The sequence below is a fragment of the Mytilus californianus genome, unplaced genomic scaffold (genome assembly GCF_021869535.1).
Source record: "Mytilus californianus isolate M0D057914Y unplaced genomic scaffold, xbMytCali1.0.p SCAF_2, whole genome shotgun sequence".
NCBI lineage: Eukaryota > Metazoa > Mollusca > Bivalvia > Mytilida > Mytilidae > Mytilus > Mytilus californianus.
The window spans coordinates 89,876,515-89,893,946 of NW_026262668.1; the positions used below are offsets into that span (position 1 = coordinate 89,876,515).

Here is a 17,432-nt window from a genome sequence, read left to right on the forward strand (position 1 = left end):
CGCACTTCAGCGTCCCCATCGCACCTCCGAGTCCTACATATATAAAGAGAGAAGATAGTGTGGAATGTAAATGTGCAATATTTTGCTATATTTCTTTACTAAGAATAAATAAACTGATTGCATAACTATTTCTTGTATTTAGCAATGGATGGTTTGCTGGATTTATCAAGTCCAGGTATATCACGATGTTCGGCTTTTCAGGATGAAAAGTTAAATGCGAAGCATGCGTACGGTGGAGATTCTTTAAAAAAAATTTCAATTGATATGAAACTAAACGACCAAATACCAACGTGAAATTAAAGGATGTACATAAAATCCCAGTTTTCCCTAGTAGTAGTTCAATGTCCCTATTTCAGCGTTCTATGCCTTTATCTTGATTTTAGAACTCACAAGGTCCTCAGCCTCTGGAAGCGAGTTATATTGCTCAATATGCGTTATTTATCAATAAATCCAAAGATACGTACAAATGACATAATAAATGAACCTAAGAATGAATTTTATGTGAGAGATTTTATTTCCAAACAAATTTTACATTTAGTGATGATGAAAATAGATACATAGTCGTAAAACCACAGAAAATACAGACATTATACAGTATTAAATTGATATGTTTACGCAAGAGAAACAATCATTTTTTTAAACCTCTATTGATAATCTCTCTAGAAGATTGCTTTCTCATTTTTTTCCCTATTATGACGTAATGACTAGAATATATAATATACAAGATTCAAATCATGCAATCGAGCGTAACATACAATGCTTAGTCCTACACAAAAGTCAACTAGTATAAAGTTACATTGCACGTCAATAAATTCATAACAATTATTAAAAATTCATATGTTTTTTCATGATTTCTATCATCACATTCTAACATAAAACTATATTACTCATCACTATATGTTTCAATACACATTAGTGAATGCATATTTTTTCCAATATGGAATGACTTGTTTAGCTCTGTTTGGTTGATTAATTTTAGTTGGTCGACGTGCAATACAACTTATTGGGTTTGAGTTGAATCATTTAGAAATTGTTATAAGACTAAATAATGCGGGACATTCTAATAAAATACATATCAAAGTTTTCATTTTTCATCTACTGGCATAAGAAATTCCATTCCTGTACTGTATCTTATTTTTTAATGAAAGTGTTACATTATAACACGTAAACTCCTTTATTGTTTACATTCATGAAGTTCCATTGTATCCGGAGTGTAAAATAATTCGTCCACAATCAATTTTGATACAGAAGAAATTATTAACTTTACTCTCCTTTTAAATCACTTCGTATGAAGGTTTTTTAAAACATACTTTTAACTTCAAATGTGCTCAACACTAGGTCAGTACATCGAATTGAAGAAAATTTCTTTTATTTTTTTTCATTCTAGTGCTTCAGGGAAATCGAGTTTTTTTTATGTATTGGGGTTGTAATGCCAAAAAAACAAGTACTTATTATATCTAGAATCACATTTCTATGTCGCATTAAACGTGCGAAAACTTTTTTTTAAAATTATTTAACAAAGATTACACCTGGTAAAAGCTTATTTAGACAATGAATTTTGTAGTTTTAAATGTTATTTACTTTCTCTAGTGACATGGCTGTACAAAGTAATTTTTATAGTCTTGAAACAAACCATGGATACATCTTTAATTTTTTTTATTGTTTTTGGACGATAAAGAAAATTTGATAACAAACCAAAAATTATTTTTCAAACATATAGGCTATAAAAATAACAAAATTCTATTAAAACTTTAAGTTTAATGACAGTTACATTTTTTTCGTATACGTCATTTAGAATATTCATTGTGCTTTCACAAATATTTGAAGTGTTCATTCATGAACGATATAAAAATATTTCGGATACAAACAACCCTGATTGAATTCATTGCTGTGTCTTATGCTTTAGGTGATCATTTGTGTATTATACTATGTACATGTAGAAAAATTGTTAAAAATAATAGCAAAAAGAAAATAATTGTAAAACAACATTTTTTCCTTTAAAAATAAAAATCTATCATGTATATTCCTGATCCAATGTAATAAGAAACTATTTCTCCCTATTGTATATTACTCCGATATGTAGAACTTGAGTATCTGTAGTCCTAGTGAACTTTAACCTGTGAAAATAAAACAAATAAGACTAACTTATGATTTAGCAAATAATATAATGGTAAAAAAAAATGTTCCCAAGCAAAATACCAAATGCATGTTTACATAAAAATTAGCAGATGTAGTATGACTGTCAGTAAGACAACTGTCCATAGATCTAGACAAAAAAAAAAGACGTGAACAACCATTATTACGGTCTTCAACAAGGGGCGAAACCCATACCGTATTGTAAACTATAGTGACACAGGTATGACAAATTTAAAAGAGTTCAAAAGAGAAAACCAAGTGCCTGATTTATATTACAACAATGAACGAAACCAAATATGGCAACCAACGACAATCGCTGGACTACAGCTAAGCCATTTCAAAATTATAGTAGATTTTTTTATCTCGACGTCACACAACGCAGCTGTAAGCAAGTTGCGTTGTAATACATGTCATAGTGTCTTTCTTTAGACTAAGATAGTGTCAAAGAGATTACGAGTAGACGAAATTAGAAAAGAGCGAAGCGAGCTAGAAACTTCAAAAACACTAAAACAATACAAGGTCAAGACAATTCAAAACAGACAAATATGCACAAACATCACGAAAACATTCAAAAGGAATCCGTAATCATGAATTCTTATGTAATTCAAACACCCTCTCAATTATCGTCTGCGGAAGTTTTCTGCGTTTTGAAGCGTTAATCATTGCTGACTTTACAAACATTTTAATCGAAGGTTATTGCATACTTGAACATGTGTTATGGGCAGGGAAATCATATCAAACATTATTACTTTCACTACTGGTGGACTATCACCCGCCAGTTAGATATTGCTTCGTTATTGACAGGATTTAACTGTCAAAAGTGTAACATTGTGTGTGTACATTTCAAGTTCTTACAATTATGTAAGTCTGCTAAAACAGAGGTTAAAACTACTGACGACTAATTTGACAGACGGTTTGGTTGTAATGCTGTAGGCTCTTTAACGTTATATATTTTAAGCTTCCCAGACTTTCGGTCTCTAGAGTATCTGATTTATTAAGCACACGTAAATCATGTGAACACTTTTTCAATATTGCTTTACAAATGAATTAAATGCATTGACACTTGCTATAAAGATGTCAACACGACCCATTATAGCCAATTAAAATATCAAATGTACTATCACGATGAGACTAGAATAATCGAATATAATATGCCAATACAAAAAGTTAATATTTGCAAATATAGATCTAGGATTACCAATCACTATCCCCAAAAACGATAATGAATTGAATTTCATTTCACCGCTAAGTTCTCTGTTCTATTTAAATAAATTAAATGATGTGATATGATTGCCAATAAGACAACAATCATCCTTCAGAGATCAAATGACGTAGATGTTAGCAACTATAGGTACCCTGCCTTCAACAATGAGCAAAACCACATTCCTGTCCCGTACATACTCTTTTCAATTTAATCTTTTTAAAAATAATAGTATTATACATTCTTTTAGACAAAACTATAATGATATAAAGTTATTAGTGCATACAATGAGGGGTTTATCAAATGTGCAAAAAGGAGTTAAAAGACTACAGACTATATAAACAAATGTGACCATACTAAGTGCTATTAGCTGTTAATAAGGAACGATCATGGTATCATTCTGTCTACTTGTGCTGATGTGGAAGAGGGATAAAAAGTAGATTTTCATCTTATAACTACTTCAACATATGTCCTATTTTGAAAGTTAAATTTGTTTTTTTGATATTTATTTTAGTTAACTTTGTTGCTGGTATAAACAGTCTGAATAAAGAACAATATTTTCATCCATATATTTCCCCCATTAAAGCAGCTTTTAGCATTTAACACGTTCATTATGATGAAAATCTACTTCTTGAAAATATCTACCTTATAATCCGTAGAGGTCTTATTGACCTATATAGAAGAAAAGGAACCAGTAAAAAGTTTGTCGTACACACTTCTTATTCGATCTGACTTATGACCCATTCCTCTATAGTTAGTTATATTTTCAAGCCAAACAAAATAAGACTGATGCCGTGCATTATCAGCATTACCAATATTGAAATGTTGTCATTAATTTGTTTCATTTCTTATGGTTTAGAAGCCGACTTATTGATAAGAATTGTTTTAAGACGAGATTTGATGGAGTGCCAGAGGTATATTGTAATATCATATTTGACCATCTTAAAAAAAACATAATTTAAAGGCAAAGGCCCCTTGTCTATAATTCATGACTGTTTGTCGACCTTTACTAACTTTTAGGTTGCTGACTCATTGACGTATACCCCACATCTCCTTTCACTCGCAGAATTTCAAATAGTATGATGAAGCCGTCCAATAATGTGAATATATCAATTTAGCAGTATGATGAATTATAATCATTTATGATGAAAATTAAGCCGGTATGACGTCCATTGATTTTATATCATATTTAACAAAATACAATGAGTATTATTTACTTTAAATGCAATAAAAGTACCAGCTCCATATGATGAATGAATTATTTGGATATATGGCGACATAAGTAGATGGAGATGATGTTAAGATAAGAATCATTGTTATTGTAGCTATAAATGGTTTATATGTAGTTGCATTGATTGTATAAGGTCGGGATATGTACCGACAATTATCACTCGGTTGGACTTATTTCATGGATTAAGCTTTTAGTTGATTAAAAATCTAAGGTATAAAATGACGTCAAACATATATGACCGGAGAGAAAAATCTTAATGTAGTTATTTTTTCTATTATTTTGATTAAACTGTGGTAGTATGCGGTAATCAATATTATTTTATCATTTAATTTGATACACACATGAAAGATTTTTAGTCCTTTGCAATAACATAACTAATTAACTACATCTTCGTGCATCTGTACTTTACTGAGTAAGTTTCGTTTCTATCAGATTCGAAACTATGCAGTATTTCACTGTATAAAATGATTGGTTATAATGCGTCTTGCGAAAAATATAATTTACTTATTATTTTTTTCTTTATATTAACATGTTAATTGCGATAAAAAAAAAACTTGTGCTATCAAAAATATATAAAAAGTTATATGTCATATTCAAGTTAACCTTGCAAAGATAAAAATTAAAATGAAAAAGCATAATGAGTGTTGAGAACAGAGAGATCATTTTCCTATCACATATGTATAAAGAGAAAATTGATGAATATAGTTAAACTGCATTTAGATTAATGAACGACAATATTTATATACCTCGTCTCCAACATGGGTATGGAATGTAACTGCTTCCGTTTCGTCGGAGACACAATCGTAAATGTCTGTTTCTCTTGTCAACAGTTCCGGTGTTGTCTTCGTTGTCAGTTTCTTCTTCAATCGATTCCTTCTCTAGTACGTATTTGTTAATTTTGCCTTCCTTTTCCAACTGAAATTAAGAAACAATATGAATAAATTATTTTAAAAAAAAACACTATAATAAATTCATGCATTTTGTCTGCTTGAAGCTTATTTAAAAGAAATAATAAAAAGGAATAAAGGGAATGCCTATAATCCGGTACAGTACAAACCCACTACAATGGGCAAATTTTGATAAAAAGAACTGAAAATTAAGCTTGTGTGGCCTAATTGCGATTTTCTAAGTAGGCGGAATCGCATATGTTGAACGATTTCTAAAAAGTGCATTATTTCATTAGTATAATGACTTTGATTTGAATAAACAACAATCAGTCTAGCGGTATCACAAACAGTCATATATTGATAAAATCTTTGTTTAATTTAATGGCAATATCCTTTGCATAAGATACTACCAAAATTAATGTTCAGATACCATGCTCGTCGACTTTAATTGTCCCTTTTGGTACTTTCTGCCTCTTTTTCATACCTTCATCTTGCCAATTTACAACAGCGACACTATAGTTTTAAAAACATCAAGAAGGTTTGTTTACCGTAAGTATTTACAAGCTGTTAAACGTGTACAATGAAAGAGATAGGTTATTTGAGTATATTTTTGTACCAGTTTTTTTCTGCTAAATTTTCAGAAGTGGATCACTCTTACGTGGACTTAAACTGAAAATTAGTAGTAACATGTTTTGAAATAATCTTTTGAAATTCCTTATATTAAAAAAAACCCCATTATTTACAAAGAAATATTACGCAACCAATTTCATTCAATCTTAATACAATTTTATCAACAATATAACTTAAATTTCATTTAAAAGCGATAAAAACGGTAACTGAATACAGAAGGTTGAAAGGGAAACAATTTTGATGCAAAAGAACGCCGTTGTAACGAGTTTTTCAAGTTACACTAAGGGCCGTTTTACATAAATCAGAGTTAGCATATCTTTTTTTCCACTCGGTAAATGTTTTGCATATTCACAAGATCATATTAATGACTTTAATTCCAAAAAGTTCATCATTCAAGTACAAATCAATTTTTATAGTTATTTCTATTAATTCATTCAAAGTAAAATATTCAGTATTTAATTCACTTCATTTTGCAAATGATACACCTTTCTTTTCAACTTAACAGAATTAGTGAAAAAGTTGGTTGAACTTTATATTAACAGCACATTGATAGTGCATTTTAGCAGCGGAAAATTTACAGATTTTCCCCACAATAAGGGAAAAATTTTCAAAGAAATATCGTATCTAATTTATAAAAAAAAATCAAAATATAATATTAAGTGTTGTTTCCATTGCTGTCTTCGTGTTTATTTTTTATCATCGCAAAAACACAGATTTTTTTTTGACAATCTATATTATTTAACATTAACCAAACCCTTTTTGAATAGATAATTTTCAAATATGTACGTGTGTATATGTTGCGAAAAAACCGTCACGTATGATCTAGAAAAATTACAAATTTTCTGTTAAATGGTCCGGGTTACAGGGCCCTTTTGGTTTTTGCCTTTCTAAATTGACTTCTTTTACTTAAAAATAACTTCTATCTGACGACAAACCAAAATAACAAAATTTCAAATCCCCATAAAATAAAAACTAAACAAATTAAAGAACAGATAAATCATGTCTACTTTATGTAAAAATCATTGAACGTCGCCAACTCATGTTTTCTACACCTCTGGGGACAATGTCGTATCCGTTTTCATGAATCAAACAAATTTAATCATGTTTAGAATATCGTGACCAGAAAAGCTAAGATATTTTGCCAATCGATTTTGTCATAACTAATGTCTTAAAAATGTCAAATGTGTTTTTTCAAGACATGCGATAGATTTGCGAATTGACATCTTGAACGACATATTAATCATCTATCTAACATCTCTAATTCAATTCCACATCTATTGTTTAAGTAAAAGTTCAATATAAATACGTTTAAAGAGGAAGGCAATGACTAACATCTCAGTTTTACTAACATCTCTCAAGTGAGATGTATAATAATTCATGCCTCATATATATTTTGTTATACGAAAACGGGTTCTTTTATTGGTTCCAATCAAATATTTATTTACAGGATTGTTACCACACTTATACAACAGACACCAAAAAAACATTCATCAACATTTATATATTATATATACATAAATTGTTGATATATGAAAGATGCAAACAGTTCATGTGCAGCGAGTTAAAGTACATGCCAGTATATATCAGTTAATAAAAGTACATGTACATCGAGTTAATAAAAGTACATGTACATCGAGTTAATAAAAGTACATGTACATCGAGTTAAAATTTAAAAAAAACAGTTAGAGATAAGGTTCAATGACGAAAATTTACACATGGCATCAACCGCCATAAAACTGAGTTTTTAAAGTCAAAAATCAAATACCTTGTACTTGTAAAATCTCATTAAAGATAAAAGGCACATACTTGTTTAAATACGCCAGACAAGCGTTTAGTTACATGGGTTTCATCGGTTGCGCTCGAATCCAAAAAGTTGCAATATAAACCATTTAATTCCAAAACGGGTTAAAATACACAAACAGAATTTTTGGGTAAAATAGACAAAATAGAAATAAGGAGATAAAGTATGATTGCCAATGAGACAACTATCCACCAAAGTTCAAATGGAGAAGATGTAAGCAATTATAGGCAACCTTACGGCCCTTAACAATGAACAAAAAAAAACATACCATATACTGTTTTTTACTCTTTGGTCGGGTTGTTGTCTCTTTGACACATTCCCCGTTTCCATTCTCTATTCTTATGTGCGAAATATTTGCAAAAGTAACTTGTAAAAGTGTATATCACTAACACGGTGAGCTACACATTGATAGGAAAGCAACACTTGACTTTTTTTCATTTCTGAAGTCTTCGGAATGCAACGTTTGACTTTTTCATTTCTAATGTCTTAGGAATGCAACGTTTGACTATTTCATTTCTAATGTCTTAGGAATGTAACGTTTGACTTTTTCAGTTTTAATGTCTTAGGAATGCAGCATTTGACATTTGTCATATCTTATGTCTTTGGAGTAATATTTTTTTTTCATTTTTAATGTATTAGGAATGCAACATTTGCCTTTATCCATTTCTAATGTCTTAGGACTGCGACATTTGACTTTGTCATATCTTATGTCTTAGGAATGTAACACTTGGCCTGTGTAATAAATAATTAAGTAATGTCTTAGGAATGCAACACTTGAATTATGTCATAAATAAAGTCTTAGTAATGCAACACCTGACTTTTGTCATATCGAATGTCTTAGGAATGCAACACTTGACTTTTGTCATCAATAATGTATTAGACATGCACCCCAAGGGTGACTGGGGAATAGAAATATGGTCACTACAGGTATTCTTACGACCAACAGTAAAACCCTTGCCAAGTGGGGCGTCCGTTTGGCTGTGCGGGATGTACAAGTACGCAGCCACGTCCTGTCAGAATATAAACGTTAAATCCGACGACTCGCGTAGAGAGTGCCACGCTCTCTGCACGTTAAGAACCCTTGCAACAACTCTTTGATGGGTCCGTAGGTGGCCTGTTGCAAGGCAAAATTTCATTTCTGTTCCTTTTCAATTTTACCCTTGTTTTCCAGTGGCAGTCTAAATTTCCCCGACCTTCACCCCGGACGTCCTCTACTACAGGACCTACTTATTGTATGTATTGTTAATTTGTTCTCGACCTTAACATGCATGAAATATTTGCCACTGGACGTTAAGCAACCAACAATCAATCAATCAATTTTATGCATGCAACACTTGAACTTTGTCATTTCTCATGCCTTAGTAATACAACATTTGATTTTTTTTTCATTTCAAATGTCTAATGAATGCATCAAATGACTTTCTTCAAATCGAATGTCTTAGGAATGCAACATTGGCTTCTGTCGTATCTAACGTTTTAGGAATGCAACAATTGACACAAATGAATACAAGTAGAATCTAGATTTTGAGTAAATACGTCGATAGAATAGCAACCCAACAGCTCATCAAACCAAGACATGTAGAGATCAGCAACCTGTCTATTGCATTACATGACTCGTCCTGAGTATAAACATTTGCCACGTGACGTTAAACAAATAACAATAAATCAACATTTTACGAGTAACTATCTGGACTTTGTATATACTTTACCATAGTATATAACTATATGCCGATATTTATACAATTTAGAAAAGTATGTTTTTTTAATTTATCATGTTTAACTGGAAATAAGTAGTTGGTATCTGTAGTTCTTCATACTTGTATAGTATAATTATCATGCCTTATGTTTTCGAAACTTAAAAACTTAATGAATCAAAACAGGTACGAAAGTTATCTCGTTGATTTTATGTAATTTTACGTTCTTTTTATTTAAATGTATCATATTTGCCAGATATTTTAATTTGGTATGTCTCGAAAAGTGTAAACATAAAAAACTATTGTTTTTGTCGATCTTTATGGTCATGTCCATGTGTTCTAGTTGAATGCACAATTTCTGATGATAAAACTATATGAGCTCGTCCATTAGCGTACCTGTGACTTCAATTAAGTATAAAAACAAAGCATAGAAAATTTCTGCATCAAGCATCATAATATAAAATACCGTAATTAATTTTTATCAATTTTCTTCTTTTTAAAAACATGTTAAGAACAAACGAGTCATCCTTACTATCATACGGGATTATAGTAATGGAATTTATTCTTAGTCAATGATATTGCTCGGTAAAGTTCAATCTGTAACGTTATCAAGGGACAACGAAGAAAAATACGAAAGCATGTAATTAATTTCGCTATTTAATCAAACACAAACTAGAACAGAAAGACTTTTCCATACTGTCATCTCCTCCAATCAATATTGAATTAATTGTCATGTGACACTCACAGAGTTGGAGTAGGTGTTAGAACGGTATCAGAAGTGACAAATTTGTATGTTGAACATTGATAATGTCCTTTTAAAGAATTATCTGGACCTTGTATATACTTTACCATAGATGATCACAAAAGAGTTCATTCCCTTACATTGCGAATATTCACATGTAGCCATAATTTTGTAAAGTAAACGCAATTTAATTACCTGTATCAAACTCTTTTTCACGTTTGAACTTGTTTTATAAAGGTAAACATGTTGGGTTTCTTGAAATTTATTTTATTTTACATGATGGACCGAAACTACATTGCATTTCAAGACCGTTTGTGAGCCCTAGACACATCTTTTTTTTTATAATTTTTTAATTAATTTTCGGTCTCAGTGATATATTATATCGTCTCCTAATATTTTCATTTAAAGGTACACCACTGTGCCCACTTCACAACAATGACATTTTTTTATTCATATGAATATAAAAATAAGGAGATGTAGTATGATTGTCAAGGAGAAAACTATTCACCAAAGACAATTACAGGTCCCCGTACGGCTTTCAATAATTAGGTAAACCCACACCATATAATAAGCTATAAAAGGCTCTGTGATGAAAAATTGTAAAACAATCCAAAAAGGAAAACGAACATGCTATAGTATACAATATTTGTTTCATTACATCCTGTTTGCCATCGGAATATTCATCAAAAGACATTTAATTGACGAGAAAGTACCTGAACCAAGGTTTGCGTACTAAAACATATAGTTTGTATTTTGTAAAACAATACGCTTTTTGAAATTTAATGTTCAACATCAAAGGATAGACCATATACAGGACTGTAGGATGGTTGATCGTCAGATCGGTACCAACATCAACCGATAGACCATATACAGGACTGTAAGATGGTCGATCGTCAGATCGGTACCAACATCAACCGATAGACCATATACAGGACTGTAAGATGTTTGATCGTCAGATCGGTACAAACATCAATCGATAGACCATATACAAGAATGTAAGATGGTTTATCGTCAGATCGGTACCAACATCAACCGATAGACCATATACAAGAATGTAAGATGGTTTATCGTCAGATCGGTACCAACATCAACCGATAGACCATATACAGGAATGTAAGATGGTTTATCGTCAAATCGGTACCAACATCAACCGATAGACCATATACAGGACTTTAAGATGGTTGATCATCAGATCGGTACCAACATCAACCGATAGACCATACACAGGAATGTAAGATGGTTTATCGTCAAATCGGTACCAACATCAACCGATAGACCATACACAGGACTTTAAGATGGTTGATCGTCAGATCGGTACAAACATAAAAAGTAACAAATAACAAAATGACAAAAGACACAACTAGCCTTAGAGAATTAGCAGTTACTGAAAAGCGGTTCGAAGTCCAATTTCAACTAATTGATAGACCATGTTTTCCCTGTCTTTTTTCTTTCAAAGTTACCCGCATTGAAAGAACATTTTTTTCTAACTTGGGTTCTTCATTATTCTACCTAATGCTCTTCATTACTGGAGGAAATAAAGATATATATATATACCAATTTTGCAATCGTCTTGGAGCATGGTCTTTTTAGAATAAATAATACTTCAGTGTTTTTTCGAGGAAATTTAAAAGAATTGACTTCAGTCACTTTAATTTCAGCTTCCGATATAAGAGGACGTTTCTGAATTGATATTCAAAGTTTGTCTTACCAAAAAAAAACAACACATAGAGTACCAACCTAAGAGTACTTACAACTGGAAACAGTCAATATGTATGATCCTGCTTACAATTACTGTAAGATAGATTAAAGTCAAATTTCAAATTATAAATTTCCAAGACTTATTAACAGCTTTAATATTTATGAATATGATTTAAACTTTGGACAATAACATATATGTTAGTACGAACAAAGGCAATATTCAAGATCTAAATGCAATGTTTCGATAAATACTTGAAATCTTAAAGGCAATATTCGCGATCTAAACCCTATTTGAATGTTTAAGTGGTAATCTTTAAGAATAAGAGTATTTATGGGGTCAATCAGCTGATATGATCTTAATCTACGGGCTCTAAAAACTACACCACCGTAAGAAAAGTATTCGATGTCCTCTAAAAACTACACCACCGTAAGAAAAAGTATTTGATGTCCCGTTAGTAGTAATGTTTCAATCAATGTTTAGAGAAGGAAAATATCTGATAGTTTATGGACTATTCAATTACTAGAAGTTTCCTCTTCTTCACTTTTATCTGACTTCACGTGCTTGTAATCAAATAATCATGCAATGTCGTTTGTCTTCATTTTGGAATATTAAATCAAAATAATACGCACATGCATGTCCCAGCTGGTCTCGATACATAGCGTTGTATTTCTACATATCCAGTTTTAGCAAAATATGTGAAATCTTAAATGGTACTATGATGGTATTGTATAGATTTCAGTGATTTCAGCTGCTAGAGTGCGAGAAGTCTGAGGTAAGATCCCCGGTCGGTTCTAACCAAAGACTTAAAATTTTGTATTTGCTGCTTCTCCCCGAAGCACTCTTAACTTGTGGGTAAGAGCAGACAAAGACTAGACGACGCGGAGTCAGAATGATATGACCGGTGGGGTGATGGTCTCCCTGCGGACTGATTGTGAAATAGTGCGTTCATATGACCTATACGATAAATAGATTAACAATTATTTTAAAAAGCAACCAAAACTTAAGTGTGCAGTATCTGATGTGTCACCACATTTTGATATTAAGTCCACAATTTTTTTTGCATACACGTTAAATAAATATCTATTGCACAAGGGAAAACAATAGCGTCGAATTAATTGTATTTGTAGTGGTTCATCCACGGAACTTGAATCGCTCACCGTTCTGCTGATTGATTAGAATTTGTATTATACTATTGTCGTCATTTTAGCTAACTGTTAGTGATCAGAAACTTTTATGGCAGTGGAAGTTATTATGGATTTTATGACAAGAGAAAGAATACCAAAAATCGTATACTTCTGTATGCGGAATGTTACTGTATGCGGAATGTATAAATATGTAGTCTCGTATAACTAATTTGGAGTCAGTTCTTAAATGCGTGGGAAACCAGACGTGTGACCCAGTGGCGGATCCAGAACTTTTCATAAGGGGGGGGGGGGGGGGCTGACTGCCCTAAAGGGAGGGGCGCTCCAGTCATGCTTCAGTGATTCCCTATATAATCAACCAAATTTTTCCCACAAAAGGGGGGGCAGGCACCCCAGCCCCCCCCCCCCCCCCACCTCTGGATCCGCCTATTAGTGTCTGGATGCAAAAGCTCTTGCAGATACGTTTGCTAAATGGTGCGTGTTTGGTTGTTTAAGATGTATGAATACACAATTACGTTCGTTTGGCTGTGTAGAACCACGACCACTCCGCATTCGGATTGTTTGCTCCAAGATGAAAATAGTATTCTTCAAGAGGCAGTCATTCATATAAAGTGGAAAATCGAATTTTACTTTTAATCAAGAGTTCGATCATAACGCCTTTTTCGATTTAAAGTTTTGTTCAATTCTTGCCACCGGAATAAAATTATAATACTAATACATTAGTTTAATCCTTAAAAGTGTTTACACCTCAGACACTAGATGCATATATTTTTACTACTAGGCCCATGATAGACTGTTTCGCATGTAAGCGGTATTTTTCCTTTAAAATGTTTGGACCAATTTCCAACGAATCTATTTAACACTACCTAGGGCCATTCTCAATTTTCTTCAATCCTTACTAAACTTTACCGGACCGCAACTTCATATTTGTGTATTTCGAGGTTCTATGTATGTCGTATTTTTTTAACTACTAACCTAATTAATAAAGTGGCTCAACACTTTAAAAAATTCGGCCAATTTCTAATTGAAAAATGACACAGGAAAGATGTATTAAAACAAAACCAAAATTCTACCTGAAGGAATTTGAAAGCTATGTAGTGTCCTGCAAAATTAATTTATTCATTTTGGTAATGGGTGTCCTTTGATATAAAATTTTACTACAACATGCAAATTTCAATATCTTATTCAAAATTGTTTCGGTATCAGTTTGTAACACCGAGCAAGAATGTAATCATTTTGCGAAAGGGAAAGATATTGCAAAATCCTTTAACATTAATAAGATCCTTTTAATATTAAAATTCCTCCATGTTTCATCAACTCAAATAAGTAAACCTTTTTTTTAAATTGAGGGGACTTGGTGATACCTATTTATTTCTCGGAGATTTTAATGAACTTACCTTTTGTAAAGATACGTATACCAATTCTTTGAAAAAGTCAAGATCTCTTGTATCCATGTATTTCGGCCTTTTTTCTTCTAAATGCTGAGAAATAAAAGGAAAAACGCGTCATTTCAAATTTGATATTTTAATTATTTACAATTATATTAACTATGACTAAAGAAAACCAACCAATACCACTTAACAAAATTACACATCTTCAAATTACTGTACGGTATAAAAAGGTGAGCAGTTGACTTTATTATCTGGAGTACGATGATGTTAATATGTACAACAAAAAAGTGGACAAATGCCTGAAAAGTGACTTCGCAAATTATAATTTAAACGCCTCTTAATATTGCGCCTGATCGAGATACTCTATTACTTTACTAACCCTTGCTCTATCTATATGGGACGATGTTTTGTGAGTGAACACCTTGCAAGTACCATGGCAAATGTTTACTCTACGCGAACTCGGCAAACGGAAATTACGGCAAAACTAACCCTTTGAGCAAACAGTATTCTGGGCAAAAATATCTTTAAGATCACATGGCAGTGCATTTGCTTTGGAGATGGGAAAAATTAGTATACTTATTAATTTCTTTCATAAACTACAATGCAGTTTATTGCTGAGAACGATATTTACAATATTAAAGTATTTATTTGTTATTTACTGATAGTTCATACACAACTGGCTACCGACTTTGTATCGATTAAGTACCTAGAATGAGTATTTGAGCAGTCACAGATTTCTAGACCATTCTAATGTTGGGAGGATTCGCATTTAAAGTGAATACAAAATGTATTTGCAGATAAACGCGATAAGAGTTTTATATCTCTAAAGAAAAAACTTCCGAATGCAAGCACAAATTCATTCAAATTAAATTATATGTCTTTCGGTTTAAATCACACGTTTTCCTAAAAATAAAAATCGGCAAATTCGTTCTTTAAGGTTTATACATGTTAGAGCTTTTCTTTAATGAGATCACAAAAGGTTTGCACGCAATGTTAAAGACAGGAAGGCGAACTGTGACTTACCATATCAGTAGCTTCCTGTGTGTCAATGGGTATTGAAATCACTGTAGATATAAGTGTAACAAAGGCCAACAAACAGTATGTAACAGTCATCATGTTGATCTCCATCCTACAATAAATTGAATAAAATATTGTTTAAATGTCGTTTTTATATCTCCGTCCTTTAGTTTCTACGATACCAATTTCTATACAAACGCAGGCTGAAATTTTAGGATTTAGCAGGGAAATCACTGATTCATTTATTTTGTAAGTATTTATGTCAAAAATGATAAAAAATATAATACAAATGTATGAAACATTAAATTATTTTCAATTTCAGTATTCTAGGTATCATAAGCGTATATGACATGGACATTTACATGTACACAGCAATGTTTTATGGACACGTGTACATTTTGGATTCATTAAACCTTCAACTCAAGCTTTTTTAGTATTTAATATATCAAAAAATCATGCAGTTTTAAGAATTTTCATCACATATTTTAGTCTAATTAGGTCGTTATCAGCCCTTCATATTAAAGCATTCAATGCTTCCAAATTGTTCTATTTCATATTTTATCCGTTTCCGAAAGTACAAAATAGAAGAATCATCAAGTGGAAAATTTCTGTGAAGTTCCGAGTACAATTAAAATTTTACACGTGATTTAAACGCAAATCACAAAATTAGCATGCTGATGACAAACCTGGAGATCAACAATCATGTAATGTACGTTAATTAAAGTTCTCATTGAAGATTAAAGTGCTCTTAACGCCTTCAGGTTACAAAATCTAACTCTGCAAATGAACACTTCACAGTCTTTTTTTCCTTTTACAATTTATCCTTTGAAATTTTAGTATAGATTAGCCATATGGATCCCCAAGATATAGGAGTGTGCATTTTAATAAAACAAAATAAAAGAAGTTACTTAAGGGTGTTTGCGTTGGTTTGTATTTTGCAATTCATATGTTTTCATCTTCACATGATATGCAGACAGATTTTCTACTAATGAGATATATATGTAGCAGTAACAGAATCGAAATTCTACATTACTATCGGATTTGGCAATATGTCCGATGCCATAACAGCCTCTTCAGAAGTACCCAACTGTTACAAAAATATAACTTTTCTGGACATCTTTAGATATATATACGTTTTGTCCTCCTTCTTAGATAGTCGACATGGCGATCTGAAGTTCTTTTCTGATTATACACCCTGTGAAGCCTATCAGCTCTTCATGATGCGTCGGTAAAAGGTCTTATACAATTGTCAAAATGATCCTTCTATTTTATTTGTCCACATATTTGCAGATTGCGATTATTTGACGTTAATCAAACAAAATAACTGTTTAAAGGCAATTTTATCAGAAATACTTCTAAAAATGTAATTTAAGATACTTATTTGTCAGTAGTCGGATTAGAATTCATAATTATCAAAAGTAATTCTGATTGCCTCTATTCTGAGTGGCGATTATAAATAAGAAATGACCTCTTTTATTGCATGTCTAGTCGACTTTAGTTGTTATTGTTCTCGCTCACAGGTTCTGTTAACGAACAAATCAAATTATATCCCTTAAGTGTAAGACAATACTATTAAACCCTGATTAACTAGTACAGGATTGAAATATGCTTAGATTACTTTTTAGAAATAGAGAAAAAACATAAATAATTAAGGAATTATCGAAAAAGTTCGTTTGTTTGACTGTATGTTAGAGAAATTTTAGAATGAGACAAAACCTCAAAAATAAACTCAATATAACTATACGTATCTATAGGGATAAAAAATGGAGTGCAGAAATATATGAATATGTAGACTTTTCAAACCGTCTAAGTTATACTTAGTGGCTCTAAAGAGACACCCTTTATGCTGTATGGATGTACA

At 31.8% G+C, this 17,432-nt stretch overlaps 1 protein-coding gene across 1 annotated transcript in view; it reads right to left on the minus strand.

The window, feature by feature from the left end:
- Window positions 1-495: 495 nt before the first annotated feature.
- LOC127730388 (uncharacterized) overlaps window positions 496-17,432 on the minus strand; it is a 38,903-nt gene continuing 21,966 nt past the window's right edge. Inside the window, exons 2-5 of the mRNA XM_052238768.1 lie at window positions 15,578-15,683; window positions 14,561-14,644; window positions 5,315-5,483; window positions 496-2,117 (exon numbers count right to left, since the gene is read on the minus strand). Of these exons, the coding sequence (XP_052094728.1) occupies window positions 2,113-2,117; window positions 5,315-5,483; window positions 14,561-14,644; window positions 15,578-15,682 (363 nt within the window). The 5' untranslated portion in view covers window position 15,683 and the 3' untranslated portion in view covers window positions 496-2,112. The remainder of the gene's footprint in view (window positions 2,118-5,314; window positions 5,484-14,560; window positions 14,645-15,577; window positions 15,684-17,432) is intronic.